Source organism: Vulpes vulpes, chromosome 2 (genome assembly GCF_048418805.1).
Source record: "Vulpes vulpes isolate BD-2025 chromosome 2, VulVul3, whole genome shotgun sequence".
In the NCBI taxonomy this organism is placed as follows: Eukaryota; Metazoa; Chordata; class Mammalia; order Carnivora; family Canidae; genus Vulpes; species Vulpes vulpes.
In genome coordinates, this window is record NC_132781.1 from 23,493,131 (window position 1) to 23,516,352 (window position 23,222).

The following is a 23,222-nucleotide window of genomic DNA, read 5'->3' on the forward strand; positions in this document are numbered from 1 at the left end:
TCTCTTCCCAGCCCTCCTCTCTCCTTCCCCTGCCCTCCCTCAGCAGCCCCTGCCCTATCCCTTTCTCTCCTGGCCTCCTCTCTCCCTCACTCCTTTCAGCAGCCTCCCCCTCTTGCTCACCTCTCTCCCCCTCGCAACGACTACCTCTGTTTCTGCCGCGACTACCTCTGTTTCTGCCGCTCCTGCTCCTGTCCCCAGTTCCATTTCCTCGTCCAGGCTCCTACCTGCTTGGAGTTGAGGAGGTGCCTTGAGGGGACATCGGCATGAGGAGTGCCTGGGTGCACCTGCATTCCGGGGCCCCGTCGGGCCTCAGACCCTGCCTCTGCAGGACCAGCGCGGCTCCCGAAGGCCCCCCTCGCTCTCCTGGCCGGCGTGGTGCTGGCGGTAGTGGCGGTGGCGGTGGCGGTGGCGGTGGCGGTGGCGGCAGCGGCTCTGACAGCGAAGGTGTCATCTCCTTCGCAGGGGTGCTGTTCCTGCAGTTCGGGGAGGAGACTCGGCGCGTGCACATCACGCACGAGGTCAGCAGCCTGGACACGCTACACGCGCTCATCGCGCACATGTTCCCGCAGAAGCTCACCATGGGCATGCTGAAGTCGCCCAACACCGCCATTCTCATCAAGGACGAGGCTCGCAACGTCTTCTACGAGCTGGAAGACGTCCGGTGGGCGTGGCCCCGGGGAGGGGTGGGCTTCCCCAGGCTCCTCCTGCGAGGGGGTCTCCACTCCGCAGGCCTTTCCCTCTCCAGCCCCCTCCTGACCCAGCCTCAGCCCTTCCTCTCTCCTTCCCCGTCATTCCCTACCCCCACCCTCCTGCCCTGTCCTCTCTAAATCATCCACCCCTGTTGGCTGATTTTGGCTTGAGCTAACCTGACATTGGCTCCTGAGGCCGAGGGGGTGGGTGAGGTGGAGGCCTCTGGCTGTGTGTTGGTGGCAGGCAGTCTGAGGCACTGAGAAGAAGCTAGGAAGAGGTTGGGGCTCTTGGCCCTTCTTGCCACCCCTCTTCCCTCTTCCTGTAGTAGCTACCTCTCCTAATCGCAGGGCTGAGGGATGGTGACCCATTTCATTTTCCCCTTCCCCTCAGGGACATCCAGGACCGAAGTATTATCAAGATCTATAGGAAGGAGCCTCTTTATGCCGCTTTCCCTGGCTCACATCTTACCAACGGGGACCTCCGGGTATGGCTTGGGCTTCCCCTAGGGCATTGGGGAGGCTGTGCAGATGGGGTCCAAGAGTCTAGTTACTTGTCAACAGGGATCAGGGCCAGTTTTTGGAGCAGGGAACATAGATGCTGAAGCAGAGTATGGCTTCTACTAATTGTGCTCATGGAGGGGTCCCTCCCCTCATCTGCCATGCTGCCCTCCTATCCATTTAGGATTCCCCCCACCCCCCCCAGACCATTGTAGGAGGCCTCTATCAGGAACCACTGCTTCCCTTCTTGCTTCCCCAGCCCTCACCAAAGGGTGGGCCGCCGGTTGCCCCTTTAGGGCCTCTCCATCTGCCACTTCTTCCTCCATGCTGGAGGCCCTGATTGGTAAGGGGCCTAAATGCAGCAAGAGCAAGGGAAGGCAGAGAATAGAAGGGACTTCCTAAGAGCCAGGGGGAAGATGCTGGCTCCTTAAGCAAGGTGCAGTGGATCCCCTTTGTGACCAACCCTGTGGGGTTCTGGGGGCTGTCTTCTGCACAGAGAGAGATGGTGTATGCCTCGCGGGAGTCGTCGCCCACACGGCGTCTCAACAACCTGTCGCCAGCGCCGCACCTGGCGTCCAGCTCTCCGCCCCCGGGGCTGCCGTCCGGGCTGCCATCCGGGCTGCCATCCGGGCTCCCGTCGGGGCTCCCGTCGGGGCTCCCATCCGGGCTGCAGTCGGGCTCGCCGTCGCGCTCGCGCCTGTCCTACGCCGGGGGGCGCCCGCCCTCCTACGCTGGCAGCCCGGTGCACCACGCGGCCGAACGGCTGGGGGGCGCCCCCGCCGCCCAGGGCGTCAGCCCCAGCCCCAGCGCCATCCTGGAGCGGCGCGACGTGAAGCCGGACGAGGACCTGGCAGGCAAGGCGGGCGGCATGGTGCTGGTGAAGGGCGAGGGCCTCTACGCCGACCCCTACGGGTTGCTCCACGAGGGCCGCCTGAGCCTGGCCGCGGCCGCCGGCGACCCGTTCGCCTACCCGGGCGCCAGCGGCCTCTACAAGCGCGGCTCGGTGCGCTCGCTCAGCACCTACTCGGCCGCCGCGCTGCAGTCCGACCTGGAGGACTCGCTGTACAAGGCGGCGGGCGGAGGCCCACTCTACGGCGACGGCTACGGCTTCCGCCTGCCGCCCTCGTCGCCGCAGAAGCTGGCCGACGTGGCGGCGCCCCCCGGGGGCCCCCAGCCTCCTCACAGCCCCTACTCGGGGCCGCCCAGCCGCGGCTCGCCCGTGCGCCAGTCTTTCCGCAAAGACTCGGGCTCCTCGTCGGTCTTCGCAGAGAGCCCGGGAGGCAAGACCCGCAGCACGGGGGGCTCCTCGACGGCCGGAGCTCCCCCGCCCGAGCTCTTCCCCGGGCCTGGGGAGCGCCCCCTCGTTGGGTTTGGGCCGCCAGTGCCAGCCAAGGACACGGAGACCAGGTGAGGGTCGCTCACGAGGCCTTAGGGTTGTTGGGGATGGGGTGGGGAGAGGGGACTCTGCAGAGCTGTGGCAGGATTGTGTACTGGACTGTGAGGCCCCAGAGTCCTTTGTAGGCCGGTAGCACTCTTGGGGGTTCACGGGAGTACTTTGGATATGGCAGGGAAGGCACTGGAGAGATGGACATGCCTTTATTCTTCCTACTGCAAGACCTGGGGGTTGGATGAAAGGGCCTCAGACAAGATTTCTGGAGACCTGGGTTTGCATCCGTTCCCTGAACCTCAGTTTCCCCAACTAAAATTGAGGTTGAACCAGCATTCTAGTGCTTTTCCTGCTCAGAGTTTGCAGCCACGAGAGCTGTCCAGCACAAGGTCAGCTGAAGTCCACTGGGGAGGGGGTGCTGGTAAGAAATAGGGATGGGGAGAGAAGCACCTGCTATTAGGTAGCCTCCAAGCTGGGAACTCTTGCCCATTATTCAGCTCCGTCCTAAGGGTGCAGGGCTGGAGGAGGTAACCAGAGCATTGACCTATCCTCTTCTGTCTTCAGGCAGTGCTGCTGAGAGATGAGGAGAAGCAATTCACATTCACACAGCTCTCTTGTGGCTTGTGTGCCAGGCACTGCACTGGGCACTGTGGATGCCACGTTGGGCAAACCTGGTTCCTGCCTTGTCTAGTGGGGGTGACACATTAAGAAATACTTGCACTTCCCTTGGGAGGGTAAATAGGTGGTGTGGGAGGAGGGATTCCTTAAAGCTTTTGGGGCTCTGGGATGGCTTCAGGGAGGAGGTGCGGGGGGGGGGGGGGAATGCCAGGAAGGGGGAAAACATGTGTAGAGGCACAGAGAGGCCTGGGTGGGGCCATTAGGGAGCCCGTAGTGAGAGATGGGGCTGGCAAGGGAGGGGGTGACTGTTAGATGGAAAGGAGCCTTACCAGTGTTAGAAGGGGGACCAAAGACTTGAACCTTTGGCCTTGGGGCCTTTTGCATTGTCTGTGTGCTGGTGGCTGGGGAGGGAACGGTATTTCCTCTAATTATCAATCTTCAGAATGAGGGGGCTAGGTAAGAGGGACCCCAAGCCCAGAGAAGGGGTTGCTTAAAGCCACCGTCCTCTCCAGGGAGCGCATGGAGGCCATGGAGAAGCAGATTGCCAGCCTCACGGGCCTGGTACAGAGTGCCCTACTACGAGGCTCAGAGCCTGAGACCCCCAGGTAAAATTCCTATCTCAATACTACAGTCAGGGCCTATGGTTGGGGTGAGAGGAAGGAAGAGAGGGCAGCAGGGGCACCCGGCCCAGCTCTGCCAATGTTTCAGTGTGTGACTCTGGGTGAGCCCTTTCCCTTCTCTGGGACTCCATCGTGACATCAGGGGACTGGAGGAGATTATGTTAAAAGTCTCACCCAGCTTTGATGGTCTGGGGTCAGCCTGGCCCCTCTGATGGCCATCTTTTCCCTGTGCCACAGCGAGAAGATTGAAGGTTCCAATGGAGCAGGCACCCCCTCAGCACGTGAGTGGCCCTTTGCCCCTCCCCCCCCCAGGTACCTGCCCTCTCTGAACCGCAGATTACTAATCTGTAAAGTGGGAATTAAACCATCAGATACATCAGTGGGCTTCAGAGGATCAATAAGCAGTTACCTTCACCCCTGGTGGCTTTGCCCTGGTGCTTTGCTCCCCACAGAAGGGCTGGCCCACTAATTGGGGCAGGGAGTCAGAGCCATGTGCTTCTACCGCTACCCTGAGTATCAGGGGTGGGAGGGACCTTGTCCGGGCCCCTTGCAGGCTCAAGTTTTGTTGACTTTCTCCCATCCTCGTGATCCCTCTCTATAGCCTGTGGGTCAGGCAGCCGGAGCAGCGGCGCCACCCCAGTGTCCGGCCCTCCCCCGCCTTCAGCCAGCACACCTGCGGGGCAGCCCACCTCCATCAGCCGTTTGCAGATGCAGCTGCACCTGCGTGGCCTGCAGAACAGCACCAGTGACCTGCGCAGCCAGCTTCAGCAGTTGCGAAAGCTCCAGGTACTGCGCGCTCCCGGGCCTCTGCGCTCTCCCGGGCCTCGCCCCGTGCCTCGCCCCCTCCAGCCCCTCCGGGACGGAACCCACCCACTCCCACTCGCGCTGCGCAGATGCCCCTGGAGGTTCACTGGGCCCCCCTGCGAGCGCTTTCTCCCCCGACCCTTCCTCGAGCTCCCGCTCGCTGGCGGAATCTCTGCTCTCTCACCAAGCCCTACCGCTCGCCCTGGTTCCCCTCACTGCGCCCTCCTTCCCCTTTCCTGAATACTCACCGTTCTCCTGGAGCTCCAGTCCACCCCATTGAGCCCCTTCTCATCCCCCCCGCCCCCCAGTATCCCTCAGGGCAGTCCCGATTCCCTGTTGCCCAGCATTCTTTCTCCCCTCCCTCCCCTCCGTCGGGCGGAAGCCCTCCCCCTGCACCCCCTCCACTACCCCTTCCCGAGTCCGCAGTTTTCCCCGGCCTGCCCCGCCTGGCAGATGGTCCCACCAGTCAGGAGCCTGGCATCGCTGTGCCCGCTCCTCGAGAGGGCCCTGGGGCCCATCAGGTGAGAATAATGAGCAGAGACAAGCTGGAGAGGGGGCAGAGAGCTGCCATCTGGGCAACGGGTAGGATCTCACCCACCCGCGCGCCGTTGCCCCAACTCGGCCTTTGAACTGGGTTCGAGCGTAAAAATGTTCTTGCGCTGGCCACGGAATCTCTGTGAAACCCCAGTGCTTCGGTCTTGCCTCGAAGCCGCAGCCGCACTGTGGGCGCTGCCCTACAGAGGGCTGCCTCTTGCCTCCCCCCAAATACGCCCGTCCCGTTCTCCTGCCTGTGTATTTCCCCAGCCCGTGACCTGTCCTCCGCCCCGCACCATCACGCTGCTCACGGCCACAGCCACGGAGCCGCACGTCCCGCACGCCCCAATTTAGCCCTTTTCTCTCCACTATCCCGCCTCTCTTCCTCCCCAGAATCTAGCCCTGGACCTCTGCTCTCCCCTATACCGCCCTTTCTCTGGGGCTCACGGCCGCAGCCGAGCAGCCGCTTCTTCTGGGGAGCCCGCCCAGCATCGGGCTGTCCCCTGCCCGCCTCCTCCCGGCTCCTCGCCTGCCGAGCACCTCGGTCCCCTCCCACCCTCGGCCACCGGTCCCTTTGCGTCCCGCAGCTACAAAACCTGGAGTCGCTGCGCGCACTGCTCAAGGGCACAGAGGCGGAGCTGAGCATGCGCGTGTCGGAGGCGGCGCGGCGGCAGGAGGACCCGCTGCAGCGGCAGCGCACCCTGGTGGAGGAGGAGCGGCTGCGCTACCTCAACGACGAGGAGCTCATCACCCAGCAGCTCAAGTGAGGCTGGGCCCGGGGCGCGGAGGAGGGAGGGCTGGCGCTGCGGCCTGGGCTGCAACCTGGTTTCCCTGGGAGGTGCAGCTGCCTTCCTTCTGAATCACAGGTGACTGGTCTGGTCTGAAGCCTGATTTCCCTCTCCTCTATGGCCTGATTTCTCTGTGACCCACAAACCTTTGACCATCTGGCACCATTCCTTATTTCTTTTCTCTCTTTTTTTTCCCCCTGGCTCCATGCCCTCTTTTTGCTATCTCATGGTCCACAGTCTGGCTTCCCCCTGCCCTGTCACCTTATTTTCATGTGGCCAGGTGCAGGATTCCACTCTGTCCTCTGTCTGCTTTCACTCTGGCCTGTGACCTGTACAAAGTGACCCTTGGGTAGCCACCACTGCCGCCACTCCAATTCCCCTATCTTGGAGCCAGCCAAGGAAAACCTTCCTTCAGTCCTAGTGCTGCTGAAACAAGGCTCTAGTTTTTTCAGAAGGAGTGAGGAATAGAGAACACCCGGCTCCCAAATGCTTAGACATGGAAGGGTTAATTGGAGACAGTCTTCTGGTCCAAATTTAGCAAATGGCTGTCTGGCCAAGATTCCATTGTCTGGCACCGTTGAAGGGAGAAACTGCCTTTTGCTGTCCATCCACCCAGTGAGCACCCCCAGGCCACAGCAGCCTTCCCTTGTCAATCACTGGGATCTGAGACAGAGGCCTTGCTCCTTCCTCTGGCCTCCTTCTTGGTGGCACAGGGCACAAGCGATCTGAAGTCTGGCTCCAGCATTGAAAGACTATGTGATCAGGCCAGTTTCCGCCCTCTTCTGTGCTTCAGCTTCCTTATCTGTGCCCAGTATTAAGATTTTTGCAGTTCTTTCCAGGGGGAGCTTGGGTTCTACTGGCCAATGACTTTGGGGAGCTAGGGGAGGCTTCTCTGAGGAGCCCAGCTTGCAAAGGGCTCCTTGAGATGGGTCCCTCCTTCTCAGCCTTGGACCCACACAGCCTGTGCACTTTGGTAGGGCTCAAGGCAAAGATTCCCATGACCCCTTGAGGCTGAGATGAAAGGGCCATCTCACTTGGCAATAAGCTGGCAGCCACTACCCCATCATTTCAGGTGTGAAAACTTAGTGAGAACCTCAGATCTCCAAGCAGACCGGTAGCTGTCACCCTGCCCCCCAGAGAATTCCATTTACCCAACTTTTCTGTTCTCTCCTTGCCCCTTTTTCACTCAGCACAGAGGAGCTGGGTTGGGATTTTTAAAAGGAACTTTACTGAAACATTAAAGGAAAATAAAAGAAAATATAAAAGCACAGAGACAGAAGAGATGAAAGAACAGATTTAAGCTGCTGTCACATGAGTGTCTGGTCTTCAGCTTCCTGGGGCCCTCAGTTCTCCCGGAGCTCACAGACTCCCTATCCTCTGTCCTGTTATCAAACCCCTTGTTCAGACTGCTCACTTGAGAGAGCTTGGGGGCTGATACATTGCTTTTGGTAGGACTCTCTATCCACTTTGAAGGGGATTCCTGCCTTTTTGGGGGACAGCCTGGGCTGTCCATCAGCCCTGAGGTGGCTCTGCTTGGCTATGAGAGCCCTCCCTACCAGCTCCCATAGCCTCCCTGGGTATTAGGTGGACCAGCAGGCCCATCCTTACCCCTACTCTGGCTGTAGCCTCTGCATGCTTGCACTTGCTCTGCTTTGCTCTGTGTGGGGCACCTAACTGGTTCAGAGTGTGCCAGTTTTGGCACACTGCTGGCAAGATGCTCGCCCCAGCATCTTGCTAGCAGTTAAGACCAGTTCCATGCTTTATGCAGCTTGGCTCCCTCACCTGTTTTTCTTTTTTCTTTCTTTTTATTATTTTAAGATTTTATTTATTTATTCATGAGCCATTCTGAGCCACCCAGGCATCACTCTCATCTGTTTTTCTAGCCAAGGCCTTGAGCTCTGTCTAGACATTGCCCTGAGGGGTATCCTCTGCTGACTTGAGACCTTTTGGCTTCTGCAGCCTCACTTGAACTAAGCCAGCATGGGCTTTGTAGGAATACCAACTACACAGCCATACAGGACCCCACACTCCAAATGGCCCTATGCTTGGCTGTTGTTATCTTGAAATTCTTAATAATTTTTTAAAAAATAATTTTTAAACTAGGATCAGCATCTTCATTTTTCACTAGGCCCCATAAATTATAGAGCTGGCTCTGTCCTAACCCTGCACCCCTCTAGGACTGAACCTGGGTCTGGAAAGCCCAACCCCTTTCTGATAATGGTGTCTAGACTTAGACCAGTCTGGAGCTCACTTGCAGAGGCTGCCCAAAACTTGTGGCAGGTTTCATGACCAGAAAATCAAGGTGCTAATTGAGGACCAAGTCCCTTCTGCCCGAGAGTCACGGTGTTGTGTCCTCCTGAAGGCTTACCTGAGTCCTCCTTTAAATGAGGGTCTCTTCCCCATCAGAGTGATGTTTGGGAGTGATTGTTTTAGAAAACTGGCACACTCTGAACCAGTTAGGTGTCCCACACAGCAGGAAAGAACAGTTTCTCTTTCCCACTTGGCAGAGCAAGGGCTGAGTGGGACAGGGATGAGTATGGGGTGATGTCGGTCCAGTGTGGAAGTGAGATGCAGCAGAGTCCAATGGCTGAAGCCAGACATGAATAGATCTTGCTTTGCCACAAAATATTTGTATAACCTTAGACAAGCTACTTGAAGTCCCTCAACCTCTCTCTTTTTTTAATGCCAAACCTTATTGTCTTAGTTAAGATAACTGCTATAACAAATTATATAATGGTTCAAAAGTAACAGACGTATCTTATTTTCTCATGAACAGTACTGGGTGGGTTAGTGGAGTGACCCTCCTCCATGCAGTCATTCAGGGGCCCAGGCTAATGGAGGCTTTTCCATCTTCAATATATGCCTTTGGAGATCATGTGCAGGGTCATTGCCTTTCAACCCAGAGGAAGGGGAAAAGAGCATGGAGGAACTTCCATGGGAGGTTTTTACAGGACAGCCTGGAGGCAGCGTGTTATCCCTTTGACTCGCATTGCATTGGCTGGACCTCAGTCATGGCCATTTCCTTTTTTTTGTTTTTAATTTATTTTAGATTTTATTTATTTATTCATGAGAGACACACAGAGAGAGGCAGAGACATAGAGGGAGAAGCGGGCTCCTCGCAGAGAGCCCTATGTGGATTCAATCCCTGGATCTGGGATCGTGCCCTGAGCTGAAGGCAGATGCTCAATCGCTGAGCCACCCAGGTGTCCCCATTTCTTTTTTTAAAAAAGATTTTATTTATTCATTCATAAGAGACATAGAGGGAGAGGCAGAGACATAGGCAGAGGGAGAAGCAGACTCCCCATGGAGAGCCTGATGCTGGACTCAATCTCAGGACCCCGGGATCACGTCCTGAGCCAAAGACAGATGCTCAACCACTGAGCCACCAAGGTGCCCCAGTCATGGCCATTTCTAACTGCAAGGGAGGCTGGGAAGCATAGTCTGATGTCTGAGCTACCTTTGTGTGTAGACTGGAGGTAATAATGGCTTCCATGCCCAGGATTTTTTATGAGGATTAAATAAGGTAATGGAAGTGGAGGGCTGCCTGTGGCACCTGGCACACAGTAAGCACTTAGTACAAGCTAGCTCTTCAGCTGGCAGTGCTGAGTCACAGGATTTCGTCCTTGCTCGAGTGTGGTCTGTCTTTTCATCCACTAGTTGGATGAAGATGTATAGGCATGCTGATAAGATTTGCTAGTGACACAGAGCTTTGAGGGGGAGCAAATCTGTTGGATGGTAGAACTGAGATTCAAACATTGTTCCTGCCTGGATTGTTGAGCTAAATTCCAGCAGATGGGATCTGACAAGAATGCATGTAAAGTCCTGCATGTGGGTCAGGGATGTTGGTGACTCAAGTCACACAATTGAGATGACCTACCTGGGCAGCAGTTCCTTCTTTCACTTACTCATTCATTCCACAATTATTTACTGGACCTCTGTTCTGCTCCAGGCACTGTGCCGGGAGCTGGCAGTTGGAGATGAATCCAGAAGACATGGTCCCCGCCTGCCAGGAGCTACCGAGCCCAGCATGCAAGAGCTCTGAGGGTTTTTGTGAGGCAGGAAGCAGAGCCCCAACCCCAAGTGCAGGGAGTGGGGGAGCAGTTTCCATTGAAACCTGAGGGAGGAGTGGGAATTGGTTACACATGTGCATGTGTATGCACATGTGTATGTGTGTGAGTGGAGTGTGGGAGGCAAGGGAAATGACATTATAAAGGCCCAGACAGTGCAGCACATACAAGGACCTTGGAGAAGTTGTGGACAGTTCTAAACAGAAGCAAGCCAGGTGAAGACGGGATGTGGCTGGAGGGAAATTAAGAGTAGCCCCCAGGGACTGACCCTTTACCACCCTTTTCCCATCTGCATTGGCTTATTTTTTTTTAAAGAATTTATTCATTTATTTGAGAGAGAGAGAGAGAGAGAGAGCAAGAGAGTAAGAGAGAGCATGAGCAGGGGGAGAGGGAGAAGCAGGCTCCCTGCTCAGCAGGGCTTGATCCCAGGACCCTGGGAGCTCAGATGCTTAACCATCTGAGCCATCCTGGCGTCTCTGCATTGGCTCAGTTAATCTTCACAATGGCCCCTGGAGGGAAGAACTCTTACTACCCCCATTTTTTTTTGGTTGAGGAAGTTGCAGCCCAGAAATAGTAGGTAACTTGTCCAAGATCTCTCTGCTGGGACGGGCAGAGCTGGGATTGGAATTTGGATCTGACTATAGAGCCAACTTTTCAGCTACTACCTTCATGCCCTTCTTCTCTTGGATTTTAGCCTCAGGACAATGGGATCTATGTGTAGGGTTCAACACAGAAGGTAATGACTTGGTGTGACTTACATTTTAGAAAGATGTGGGTTTTATTTTTTTTTTAATTTTTATTTATTTATGATAGTCACACACACACACACACACACACACACACACACACGGAGAGAGAGAGGCAGAGACATAGGCAGAGGGAGAAACAGGCTCCATGCACCGGGAGCCCGACGTGGGATTCAATCCCGGGTCTCCAGGATTGCGCCCTGGGCCAAAGGCAGGCGCTAAACCGCTGCACCACCCAGGGATCCCAAGATGTGGGTTTTAAAATGGCAGATGCTCAGCATAAACCGTTTAACACTTGAAAGCAGTTTTGTCTTCAAGGAAAGAGGCTGAGTGGATTATTTGAGAAAAGTGGTGCCACCCCTCAAGGGACGAGACTTTGTAGGGGCACACACAGCTGCCTGCAGTTCCCTGAAAGGCTGCTGGATTGTCTCCTGCTTCCTTGGCAGAATGAGAACCAGAGGATGCAAGTTATAGGGAGAGATATTTGGGCTGATGTTGCTAAAGACCAGAACTTTGACAGCAAGGTGGGGGAACCCAAGATACCTATTAAGGAACTCGTCTGAAGTCTTATCTCTGGGGTTTGGCATTTCTGATTTTATTTGGGCATGGAGCCTGATGGATGGCATTTATTTATTTATTTATAAATATTTTATTTATTATTGAGAGAGAGAGCATGTGCATGTGTGGAGGGGGGGAAGCAGACTCCCTGCTGGGCAGAGAGCCTAATGTGGGGCTCTATCCCAGGACCCTGGGATCATGACCTGAGCTAAAGGCAGATGCTTAACTGAGCCACCCAGGTGACCCAGTGGATGGCTTTTAATTTTGATCTGACTGATGTCCTGATTTCTTCCCATTTGCCCAATTTTAGGGGGCTGGGCTGGGGCCAGAGGGGCTGAGAGGGTCTCTCTCTGGTTGCAGTGACCTGGAGAAGTCGGTGGAGAAGATCCAGCGGGATGTGTCCCACAACCACCGGCTGGTGCCTGGGCCAGAGCTGGAAGAGAAGGCGCTGGTGCTGAAGCAGCTTGGGGAGACCCTGACTGAGCTCAAGGGTGAGGCCAGCGTCTGGGCAGGCGGGCAAGCAAGCAAGCGAGCGAGTGGCATGTGGTCCCGAGTGGCATGTGGTCCCGGGGCGGGAGTCCCTGCTGCACCCCTGCCCCCCAGACACTGCCCTCCCTGCTGCCCTTCCTCCCCATCCTTGGGAGCTGCTCCCTCCCCAGCTCACTTGTCCTGGTCCCCTCAGCTCACTTCCCAGGCCTGCAGAGCAAGATGCGGGTAGTACTGCGTGTGGAGGTGGAGGCGGTGAAGTTCCTGAAGGAGGAGCCACAGCGCCTGGATGGGCTACTCAAACGCTGCCGTGGGGTCACGGACATGCTGGCCCAGATCCGAAGGTCTTTCTCTCCCTGACCTCTTAATCTCGGACCTCCGATTTCCCATGAGGTCACACACTGGGCATAGATGGATAGATCAGCTTGACCCCTTACCCTGACTCCTCTAGAGGTCACTGATGTGCCAACTGGATCTCTACCTCCACTCTGACCTATGACCCCTGGCAGGGTACAGGCTTGGCTCTCCCTTCCGCTGGATGCAGTCACTCCTCCCAGGCCCCTCCCTCTGTCCTGCAAGATCCCAGAGCCCTCCTCACCCTCTACCTCCCCCAGGCCAGGCTTCCCTTGCATGGGGCTGTCAACGCTCTGGCCTCACAGCTGCTCCTAATTCTCCCAACCCCAGGCAAGTGGATGAGGGGGTGTGGCCACCCCCCAACAACCTCCTGAATCAGTCCCCCAAGAAGGTGACGGCTGAAACAGACTTCAGCAAGAACTTGGACTTCGAAATGGCACCCGCTAGCCCTCCACTGAACCTCCATGAGCTGAGTGGGCCGGCCGAGGGAGCCCCTCCTACTCCCAAGGGGGGCAACCCTACCAAAGGCCTGGATGCTGCTGGCAAGAGAAGCGTGGACAAGGCTGTGTCTGTTGAGGTGCTGGGCCTGAGACGGGGGTGGGGGGCATGAGCTAGGCTCACACATTCTTACCACCATCCTAGACTGGGTACTTTTTCCTGGGAGGAGGAGGATGTTGGAGGAGCACAATGATGGTGACATTAGTTCTGCCAGACAGAAAAACATTTTATACCACTATTAACAATCAAGGCAGTGTGATGTTGGCCTAAGAATAGACCGTGTGGTCAATGAAACAGAATAGAATGTCCCAAAATGGGGCTAATGAAGGTGGCATTCCAGACCTAACAGGGAGAGCATAGAATACTCAAGAAGTCTGAGGGTCTCCTGGGGGCTGGGCCAACCTTCCTTCTCCATTCCTGGCATGTGTGGCTGGGGGAAGGGGCTGCATGCCCAGAGTCCAGGAGCCGGGCCGCTGCTTCAGTGCTGACTCTTGCTCCTCCTCTCAAGGCTGCTGAACGGGACTGGGAGGAGAAGCGGGCAGCCCTGACCCAGTACAGCGCCAAGGACATCAACCGGCTGCTGGAGGAGACACAAGCAGAGCTGCTGAAGGCCATCCCTGACCTAGACTGTGCGAGCAAGGCCCACCCAGGCCTGGCCCCCACCCCTGACCACAAACCCCCCAAGGTCCCCCACGGCCAGAAGGCAGCCCCTCGAACGGAGCCCAGTGGAAGGAGGGGCTCAGGTATGGGGAGAGGTGGGGGACTGAAGAGCCCAGAGGAGGAGAGCCCCATCTTCAGGAGCTCTCAGGTTGTTGGGGGAGGTACCTGGGTGTGAGAATCTGTGTGGTCAGACTGCCAGAGAAGGGAGATGCTAGGGCATCAGCAGCCTGACCCTCAGCTGCTGTAGGGACACCCAGAGGACAGGGTAGAGCTGGACTCCACATAGGGCTTTTCCCACTGCCCTAACTGCTGCTGAGAGGCCCACATGGAGGAGGAGCCAGTCTGGGACCAAGAGTCACCGCCTGTACATTGTGACCGAGTATATGCTCTGCACCAGGCTGTGGCAAGACGGGGCACGGTGCCGGTCCTCATGGATATGATTTCTGTGTCCTGCTGAGCCTGCCAGCCCACAGGGGAAGCAGAAATCCAACCAGAAATAGCAATTATCATCCTGCTATCTGTATTTGTTAAGCACCTACTGTGTGCTGATTGCCAGAGATAAGGAAACAAGACACTGCTTATTTTCAAGGAGGTTTTAGTGTAATACTAACATTTTTGTTTATCGTGTGCTTATGTGACAGGCTACTCCAGATGCATTGTATATAGAAATCCTTACGATTTTGCAGCAACCCCAGGAGGCAGATACAGTCATTATTCTCATCTTGCAGATGAGGACGCTAAGGCTCAGCGTAGCTAAGTGATCTGTCCCAGGCCCTACTCAGTGTGTAAACCAGAAAGAGGATGAAGGTGCTAACTGCGGCAGTGGCCTGCAGTCCTACAGGAGGCCCTGAGAGGGTGGGGAGCGCTGCCCACTGGGGGTCACGTTGCCTTGGAGTCTTGAAAACAAGTGGGCCTTTCCCTGGACAGTGAGGGAGAGCATTTTAGAGAGTAGCAGCACGTGCAAGTGCCTTGAGGGATGTGTTTGGTGTTGCTGAGCGAGGTTCAAGCTGGGAAGTAGCGAGCAGAGCTGAGGCTGAAAATGGGCAGTCGTGGAAGGTGCTGAGCGGAGGAGCTTGCACATGATTTGGGGTCTTGGGGAGCCAGGAGGCTCAAAGGCAGAGGAATGTCAGGTTTGAGTGACTTTTCTGTAGGTTGCCCTGGAAACCACCCCCACCCCTGGAGAAAGGAGCAGGGAGAGCCTAGGGGGTTGGGTCAGGCTCTTGCAAGATGGAGAAGAGACAGAGAAGAGTGCAGAGATGCAGCAGAGGGGCAGAGGAGAAGAGATGGATTAGGGCAGCGCTTCTGAGTGAGTGTATGCACAAGATCACTGGAAATCTGTCAAAATGTGGATTCTGATTCAGCAACCAAGGGTGAGGCCCGAGCTTCCGCATTTGTAATGAGCTGCTGGGCTGCTGGTCCTGGTTCACTGACCACACTTTGGGTCTAAGAGAAGCACTAAGAGAAGTGCTAGACATGGGTTCCAAGGGGAGATGAGAGAGGAGAAGGAGGAGGGGCCATGTCGTTTCCCTGAGCTTCCCTCCCCTATCCTCCCTGGAGGAGGAAGCATATTTCATCACCTTGGTGCATGGACTGTGAGGTCAAGGACCCCCTGACCCCCAGCCCCTTGGCTGCCCACAGATGAGCTGACAGTGCCTCGGTACCGCACGGAGAAGCCCTCCAAGTCGCCCCCGCCACCCCCTCCCCGCCGGAGCTTCCCCTCCTCCCACGGCCTCACCACCACGCGCACAGGAGAGGTCGTGGTCACTAGCAAGAAGGATTCGGCCTTCATCAAGGTACCAAGCCCACCCTAGGCCATGGGATACCCAAGGTGGCCTCTGAAGACCCCATAGGGCAGAAGAAAAGAAGGGGGCTGGCCAGTGGTACCTCTGCTTCTGGGTGGGGCTCCCACCCTGGGAAGGGGGCCAACTGGCAGGGGACTGAGGAGCGAGCGTGCTGATGAGGAGGTCGGGGTGGAGCCAGTCTGGAACGGGTGGGGCCCAGGAGGTGAGCTGGTGCTGGAGGGGCTGCAGAGCCTGGTCTTGACCAGGGCCTGGGCCTTGCAGAAAGCCGAGTCCGAGGAGCTGGAGGTGCAGAAGCCCCAAGTGAAGCTGCGCCGAACAGTGTCTGAAGTGGCCCGCCCAGCCTCCACGCCACCCATCATGGCCTCTGCCATCAAAGATGAGGACGATGAGGACCGCATCATCGCCGAGCTAGAGGTGGGTCAGGGGCATGCCTGGCTCCCCAAGTCCTCAGCCGGGCCCCTTCTCTCTTGCCCACCAAGCTGACCCTGTGAGAGGTGACCTGGGCTCCTGCAGAAGGCTGGCCTGTGTGGGAACTGTCCTTCTTGCCTCCATTTCTCTGCCACTGTAAAGTGGGGGGACGGGGTCTGAAGTCCCTCTTTGCAGGTTTGAGTTTTCCTTATTGTAGTCTCTGGGACCCCTACAACTGCCCCGAGACCCTCTGTGCTCTCACACAGCCACCCCTGAGTGTTCTGAGAACAGAGTGCTGTAACACCCTGATACCCGAGTACCTTCAGGTGCCCTCACCCCATGCTGTAAGTCACCCATACTCAAGTGTTCTCAGCCCTGCTCCCCAAGTGGCTGGAGACCCTGACCACCTAGGCCTCTGGAGGAAGAGACAAGACGGAGGGCAGAGTGGCCAGTGAGCCTGGTGAGGGGCCAAGGAGTAAGGCTGGGGTTCTTCCCTGTGGGCCACAGGCCAGCACCCTTGTCCTCCCTGTGCCCCCTTCTCCAAACTTGCCCCCACCTTCTGCTCCCCAGGTGTTTGAGAGAAGCTCAGTGTCTTCCCTCCCCCCCACGCCCCGCCGCCAGCCGATCCCCACCTTGCTGGCACCCCAGGACCTGGGGCCCCCTGGGGGCTCAGCCCAGGGCCCCACATGGAAGGTAACGGGCTGCCCCCCACCTCTCACGGCTCTCTCTCTGCCTGTGCCTCCACACCTTCCTCTCCTCACCTCTCACGCTAACCTGCTAACACGCCGGTCACCTCCCCAAATCCCACCACTGCCACAGCCTCACCCCTCCCCAGCTCCAAGGGCAGGTGCATAACCCTTCCCGCCTGCTCCCTCTCTGAGACTCTAGCAGGCTGGTACCTGGCGGCACACCCACCGTGTCCGCGTTTTCTTTCTTTCTCTCTCTTTTTTTTTTAAAGATTTTATTTATTTATTCATGAGAGACATAGAGACATAGGCAGAGGGAGAAGCAGGCTCCCCATAGGGAGCCTGATGTGGGACTCCATCCCCAGACCCCGGGATCACGCCTTCAGCTGAAGGCAGATGCTCAACCTCTGAGCCACCCAGGTGTCCTGTGTCCGCATTTTCTTACAGGCTTAATTCTGAGTTGGGTATTTTGTTCCAATCCACAGCCAGAGTTTAGGTCTGCCCCGGAGCCTGGGTGTTGTCTTGGGCCAAGATTGGAGCTCGGGTCCAGCTCACTACATGACTTTAGGCCAACTCAAAATCTGACTTTGTCCTGAGCCCTTGCCCCCGAACCCCCTCCTCTGCCGCCAGTGCCTGGTGGGGCTCCGTTTCTCCCACTAGAATCTATGCCTTGCACTGGGGGCCGGGACACCCCAGGAGAAAGACTCATTTACAGCCTCCCTCTCTGCCATGGCCCCAGTGGTCAGGAATCCTGGAGAAGGAAGCCATGCCCTTCCTTGGCTGCTGGTTCTGTCTTTCAGCATGGGGAAGTTGTACCTTCTCTCTAACTTCAGTCCTTGCTACTGTCCTGCTGCACTTAATTTTCTCTTTATCCTTTCCTGGGAATGTTGGGGTGGACCTGCCGTCTGTACCCCCAGGGGACTGCACTCGGGGAAGGGGAACTGGGGGAGGTGGTCTGGGGATCTCTCCCTGTTTCTAGTCAGGTTGGGGCAGGAGGGCCTCTACTCTGGGGAGGGCAGCCCCCCTGCCCCCCCGCCCCCCAGCATGTGCTCACCTGCCTTGTCTGGTTCTCTTTGGCTCACAGCGGGCTCCGTGCTGCCCGATACCTAATTTCTGGCCTGGCTTGAGGCTTGGTGGTGCTTTGACTCCCTGGCCAGGAGGAGCAGACAGGTGGACAAGACTGTCTGCTGGGCAAAGGATGGGCACAGGGCAGTCCAAGGAGCTGTCTGGGGATGAGCAGTGTGCAAGGGGTGCCCCCTGGGCTAGCTGTGCCCTTGGTGCCTTGGCTTACTGCACCCACCCCTGCCTCTCTCTGGCCCCTGGGAGTCAATCCTGGGCTTGACTGAGTTTGCCCTGAGTGGGCAAAGCCCCTCTGCTGGCCTTTCGGGCTGGCTTACCCCCTGCGTCCGGAGGCGCCATCGGGCAGTGGAGCTGGGCAGGCATGGGTCGCCTCTCTGCTTTCCCAGTCAGCACTCTCCACCTCCATCCAGGTAAGCAGGTGGCAGGGCTGGGTGGGTGGCTTTGGGAGGGGGGCTTGAGGTCCCAGCTACCTCCCTGGAATATCCTCATGGCTCCTTTTAGTGGAAAGAACTCTGGACTTGGAGTCACACTGCCTGGGTTCAAATCCTGGCTCTGCCACTAACTGTGGATAAGTGACCTTGAGTGAATCACATGACACCCATGCTCAGTTTCCTTATCTGTAAAGTGGGAACCATAAGAGCAGTAGCCATTTCATGGGTCATAGTAAAGACTAAAGAGGAAGACATATGGTCTGAATTAGACTAGAATTCACTCAATTTGGGGGGTAGTGGGTGGAGCCCCCCCAAAGCCAGAGCAGGTGATGCTCCACAAGAGCAGTTGCTCTAGCTTTACCGAGCATGTGTGCGGCAGAGGGACCTCGTCCCTCCCCTTGTGGCTGTGAAGCCCTTGGAAAAGCTCCAGAAGTAGGGGATGAGGGAACCAGAAGTCTCTGGCCTAAGGTGAGGGTGACAGCCCCTACCCTCTGAGGCCAGAGGCCACTCAGGTCAGTTTGATAAAGAGCTAACTAACATTTGCCAGGTGCTTACAATATGCCAGGCACTGTTCTGAGCACACACCCATGTGAGCTCACTAAATTCTCCACCAACTCCATGCTTTTGTTACCTTGTTGCACAGATGGGCAGACTCCTGGGAGTGCCCCTGGGCTCCCAGAGTTTCACACGGGCAGTGAGAGGTAAACCTGTGTCTGTGCTACGGGGGGACCAGCGTCTCTGCCAAAAAGTGGGAGACCATAGCATGGGGTGGGAAGAGGCCTGAATTCTAGTCCTGGCTTTGCCTCTTGCTAAGGAAACTCAGTCACCACACTCACCTGCCTCAGTTTCCCCATCTATGAAAGGAATGGACTGGGCTCACCCATGTAAACCCTCATCCTAGCTCAGGGGATTCGGTTTGCAGCGATCAGACTCTCCCTCATCTCTCTTCTCCCCCCAGGCTGCCCCAAGCCCCAGGGCCTTCTGCGTCCCCCAGATCATCTTGACAGAGTGTACCCCCAACCCTCCCTCACCACCAGAGGCCAGACCCGAGGAAGCTGGTCCCAGGACAACTCCCACTCCGCGTCCCCGGACCCTGCCTGGCAATGGGAGAGGCTGTGATGGTGCCCGTGCCCTGCCAGAGGTGGTGGCCAGGGCCTCCCAGCCTAGGAGCAGCTTGGCGCCTGACACAGAAGGGACTGCTCTGAAGAGACTGGGGACAGAGAGCTGTACCCCTGAGGAGGGAGGACCCGGGGCTCAGTGTCCTTGGAGACCAGCCCCTGATGGGACTCAGGAGCCCCCCACTGCTGAGACCCACCCAGAGGAGACCCCCAAGGACAGCGGCCGGGACACCCAATCCTGCAGTGGGGAGCCCAGGGGCCAGCCCACTGGTGGCCTAGGCTGCACAGTGAGAGGGGCCACCACCCAGCGAATGGACAGCCTGGAGGAAACGCTCCGGGAGCTGGAAGCCACCCTGAGCCAGATGGGCACTGCCCTCGCCGTGGGGCTCCCTGGCAGCCCCCCACCCCTGCCACCCGGTCCCCAGGTGGCTGCCTCCTCCCCTAGCCTCTCCTCCTGCCTTCACACTCCAGTCTCAGTCCTCAGAGCTGGAGGGGGTGGGGAGCTGCAGCAGCACCATGCCAGCCCCCTCCTCCCACCAGCCTTTCCTCAGCTCCTGCCAGCCTCCTGGGAGCCTGGCACTGGGTGTGGTTTGCGGGCAGAGCCCCGGGGGGCTGGGAAGCCAGCCTCCCCAGGGATCGGCCCAACCAGCCCTGCCAGGGACCAGGTCCTCTCCCCTCTGCTCTGTATCTCTAAACCAACAAATAAAGTTCTCTCCTCCTTTTCCAGCCCCACACTCCCCCCGCCCCAATTCCTGTCTGACTTTCTGCCTCTGTTGTTTCTCTGTCTGCGCCTCTGAATCTTCAGAGTCCTTCTGGGCAGGGTGGTACCTGGGGTGCTTTGGAGGAGCCAGACTTGTCACATCTGTAGGGAGACTTTACCCCCATCCTCCCAATTAGAGGAAGATGGGGGTCCAGGGCTGCCAGTCCCACTCTGTCTGCCATTATAAAGACCCCCTCAGGTCTCAGGCATGCTCTGTGAGACCCAAGAAAGGGTACCTTGTCAGGAGTGGGGGTGATGGCAGGGACTCTCAATTTAGAAGTGGTTCCCCCAGAAGGGTACCTGCTGCTCCTGGGCTACTCAAGGAAACCACCAAAAAGCCCTCACTGGGGAGCTGCTGGGAACCTGGCTGGGGGAACAGGGTGGCTGTCCCCTCTGAAGGGAGGCCTTAACCCTGGTCTCAGAGAATGACCTGAGTCCTGGCCTGGGATGTGGAGCCAGGGGGTGCAAATGTCTCCAGGTCTCAAAGGGCCCATTGAGGAGCCTCCAGCCCCAGAGACCCCACCCGACACCTAGGATTCAGGTGCCATCCCACCTCCAACCCCCACCCTGTCTCTCTTCCTGCAGAGCGGTGGTGGCAGCGTGCCACCCATGAAGGTGGTGACTCCAGGGGCCTCTCGGCTGAAGGCGGTCCAGGGCCAGGCAGGCAGCCCCGACAAAGGCAAGCATGGCAAGCAGAGGGCAGAGTACATGAGGATCCAGGCCCAGCAGCAGGTAGGCACCCGCGGTGGGGTGGGCAGGGCTTGGCCCACCCAGGCCCCTCCCCTTCCCCTGCAGGGCTGTGTTCTGGGCACCTGCCAGCTGCCCAGAGACGACCTCCCTGCCAGGATGGCCCCTCTGGTCCCCTGAGCTATCTTTTCTCTCCTCCTGCCAGCCCCAGCACTCAGGATCTGGTTTAGAATATGTATTTTCAACCAGGACATTCTCCTTTCCTTACCCTCACTCGGGTCACAGAAGGCCCTCTCCCCAGCTGCTCCTGGAGGAGGGTGACCCAGAGGACTTATGTCCCCACTGGCCCGATGCCTTCCAAGGCCGGGCCTGCCCTGGGATGGGAGAGAGGGTTTCGAAGTCCCTTTGTCTTCCTGCCTCTGCTCTGCTCTGCTCTGCTTCCTCTCCCTGCTCTCAGCCCCCTGCTCTCTGCCCCCACCCCACTCTCATTTGGCCTCCGTCTTGGCTCTCAGACCATCTCCCCGCTGAGGGAGAAACCAATTTTTGCATCTGCTTTTCATTGTTTGGGCTTTGGTGGGTTCCATTGATGTCAGTGGGGAGAGGAAGGGGATCTCAGTGGGGTGGGAATGACAAGGGTACTATACCCTCTTTCAGATTTAGTCAGCGGGCTTGGGGCCAATGTACAGAGTTGACAGCCTCACCTGTGGGTGTTTCTGTCCTGTGACCCACTGCGTGGCTGGGTCAGAAGGTGCAGGGTGGTCCCTGGGCCTAGATACTGAGAGAGACCTTTTGTGTACTCATTTGGTTCAGTAAGTATTTCTGAGCAGCTCCTGCATGCCAGGCCTGTTGTGGGTGCTGGGGTGGGAGTGGGCGCTGTGTGATCTCCAGATGCTGTGACCTGAAGAAGGTTCTAGGCTCAGAGGCAGGAGGTTAAATGCATGGCCTTATATGGTCTCCCTGTCACTTCTATCACCTCTAACCTATTTTCCCAGACCTGCAGGCTGGGGAGGGATGTTTGTGTAGGTGCTGCCTAAGCGAGCACAGAGGGAGGGATGTTTGTAAAACGCAGATTTGATTATGTCATCCTCCCCCCACTTCAAACCCATGCCCATTGCTCCCCGCCAGGTGAGATAATCCAGTCCTTCACCTGCTGCAGGGCACTTCTGTGGGCAGCCTGGGTTCCTCCCTCACTCTCCTGGTGCTCTCTGCCCCACACCCTCAATTTGCTGCAGCCACCCTGGGTCACCTGGCCCTCTGTCCTCTGGGCCCGGACACCGCTCCCATCAGCTCAGGCTGTGAACTTGGTCAAAGTCCTTGCCTCCTGCTGGCTCTTCTCTCATCTGTACAGTGGAGATGAAGGCCAGCCGCAGTGTTCTGAGGTCACATAACACCAGGTGTGGAAAGACCCGGGAAAGCCCCAGAGTGCTCTGCGAGGGAGAGTCCCCATCGTCCTCTGTTGTACTCTGTCTTCATCCATTTGTACATTTGTCAGCACCAAGGGCTGGGCAGGGGCCTTCCTCTCATCACATGGTTCTAACATTTGAGGCTCAAAGCTCCCTTTGACAGTGACAAGGAGAAGGAGAACCAGAGACACCAAAACTGGGGGGAAGAAAGTTCCGAGATAGGGGATGCAACGGTGCCTTATACTACAGAGAACAGGCTCTTAGATGTCGTGCTCATGATCCAGGGCTGGGATGGTAGCAGATTCCCAGGGATGTAGGGATCTGGGGCCTGGAGCAGACGGGAAACCACGGACCCCTCCTCTTCTACCGGGGCTAAGAAATCTGTCCCAGGGCAGCCCCCGTGGCGCAGCGGTTTAGCGCCACCTGCAGCCTGAGGTGTGATCCTGGAGACCCGGGATCTAGTCCCATGTCGGGCTCCCTGCGTGGAGCCTGCTTCTCCCTCTGCCTGTGTCTCTGCCTCTCTCTCTCTCTCTCTCTGTGTCTCTATGAATAAATAAATAAAATATTTTTAAAAAATGTTAAAAAAAAAAAAAGAAATCTGTCCCAGCCCTGGTACATCTTGTCAGATGGTCCTGCTGTCCAATCATCCGGCCTCCCCACCCTCTGTGTGGCTGCCCTCACTCCCAGGGGTCCCAGGTCTCTGTCCTGCCCTGGCTGACTGCTGGAGGCACCATGTGCCTTCCCCACCATCAGGCACCCAATAGAGCCCACCCAGTAATGGGTGGTAACTGGGGGCTGGGAAAGGCGGCCACACTGCCCGACCGGAGCTGCAGGAGGTACCTGGTGATGCACCCTCTTCTCCTTTCCTTTCCTTTCCTTTCCTTTCCTTTCCTTTCCTTTCCTTTCCTTTCCTTTCCTTTCCTTTCCTTTCCATTCCTTTTCTTTCCTTTCCTTTCTTTCCTTTCCTTCTCTTCTCCTCTCCTTTCCTTTTTTTTTCTTTTCTTCTCTTCTCCTCTTTTTCTTTTTTTTAATCAAGACTGTTCAGTAATCCCACTTGTAGCTATGCAAGGCAAGGGAGAGGGGAGCGGGCAGTGAATACACAGAAATCTGATCTGTGCAGCCCAGTGGTTCTCAAAGTTATGTGTGCAGCAGGGTCACCTAGGGTGCCTGCCTAAAATGCAGATTTCCTGAGCCTGGGCCAGAGATGTATTCTGGGGAAAGGCCCTGAAAGCTGCATTTGTGACACATCCTCCTCTGGAACTCTACAAACTTCCAGAACCATTATAGACACAGGGTGTATGCTAGGGGTGGAGGGAGGTGCGGCTGTCTCTAACTATCAGAATTGACCAATGAGCAGAGCACACACTGAGAGGGAGTAATCTCCCATGACCCGCAACCCCCAAGGTGCAGCTGGAACCTGGAAGAACATTTGTAGGGGATGCAGCAGGACTTCCTGCCTTGGGCCAGAGGCTGGATGCAATGAGGATGCAATGAGTGTGTTTTCCTCCAGCTTGGAGGTGGGATCTGGTTGGGGAGGGGA

The 23,222-nt window shown here is 57.0% G+C and overlaps 1 protein-coding gene across 24 annotated transcripts in view; it reads left to right on the forward strand.

The window, feature by feature from the left end:
• Positions 1 to 23,222, forward strand: part of SRCIN1 (SRC kinase signaling inhibitor 1) — a 65,563-nt gene that overhangs the window by 41,199 nt on the left and 1,142 nt on the right. For 14 of the 24 annotated variants that reach the window (XM_072747358.1, XM_072747371.1, XM_072747368.1 and 11 more), the window contains 15 exons: positions 463 to 661; positions 1,081 to 1,174; positions 1,684 to 2,594; positions 3,705 to 3,797; positions 4,050 to 4,093; positions 4,414 to 4,598; positions 5,738 to 5,913; positions 11,670 to 11,800; positions 11,992 to 12,139; positions 12,480 to 12,726; positions 13,156 to 13,390; positions 14,946 to 15,100; positions 15,371 to 15,523; positions 16,088 to 16,210; positions 18,673 to 19,734. In XM_072747358.1, the coding sequence (XP_072603459.1) occupies positions 463 to 661; positions 1,081 to 1,174; positions 1,684 to 2,594; positions 3,705 to 3,797; positions 4,050 to 4,093; positions 4,414 to 4,598; positions 5,738 to 5,913; positions 11,670 to 11,800; positions 11,992 to 12,139; positions 12,480 to 12,726; positions 13,156 to 13,390; positions 14,946 to 15,100; positions 15,371 to 15,523; positions 16,088 to 16,210; positions 18,673 to 19,629 (3,851 nt within the window). In that variant the 3' untranslated portion in view covers positions 19,630 to 19,734. Of the gene's footprint in view, positions 1 to 462; positions 662 to 1,080; positions 1,175 to 1,683; positions 2,595 to 3,704; positions 3,798 to 4,049; positions 4,094 to 4,413; positions 4,599 to 5,737; positions 5,914 to 11,669; positions 11,801 to 11,991; positions 12,140 to 12,479; positions 12,727 to 13,155; positions 13,391 to 14,945; positions 15,101 to 15,370; positions 15,524 to 16,087; positions 17,694 to 18,672; positions 19,735 to 20,177; positions 20,325 to 23,222 lie in introns of those variants that run through there. The other 10 variants (XM_072747378.1, XM_025995803.2, XM_072747374.1 and 7 more) reach the window with 4 other exon arrangements.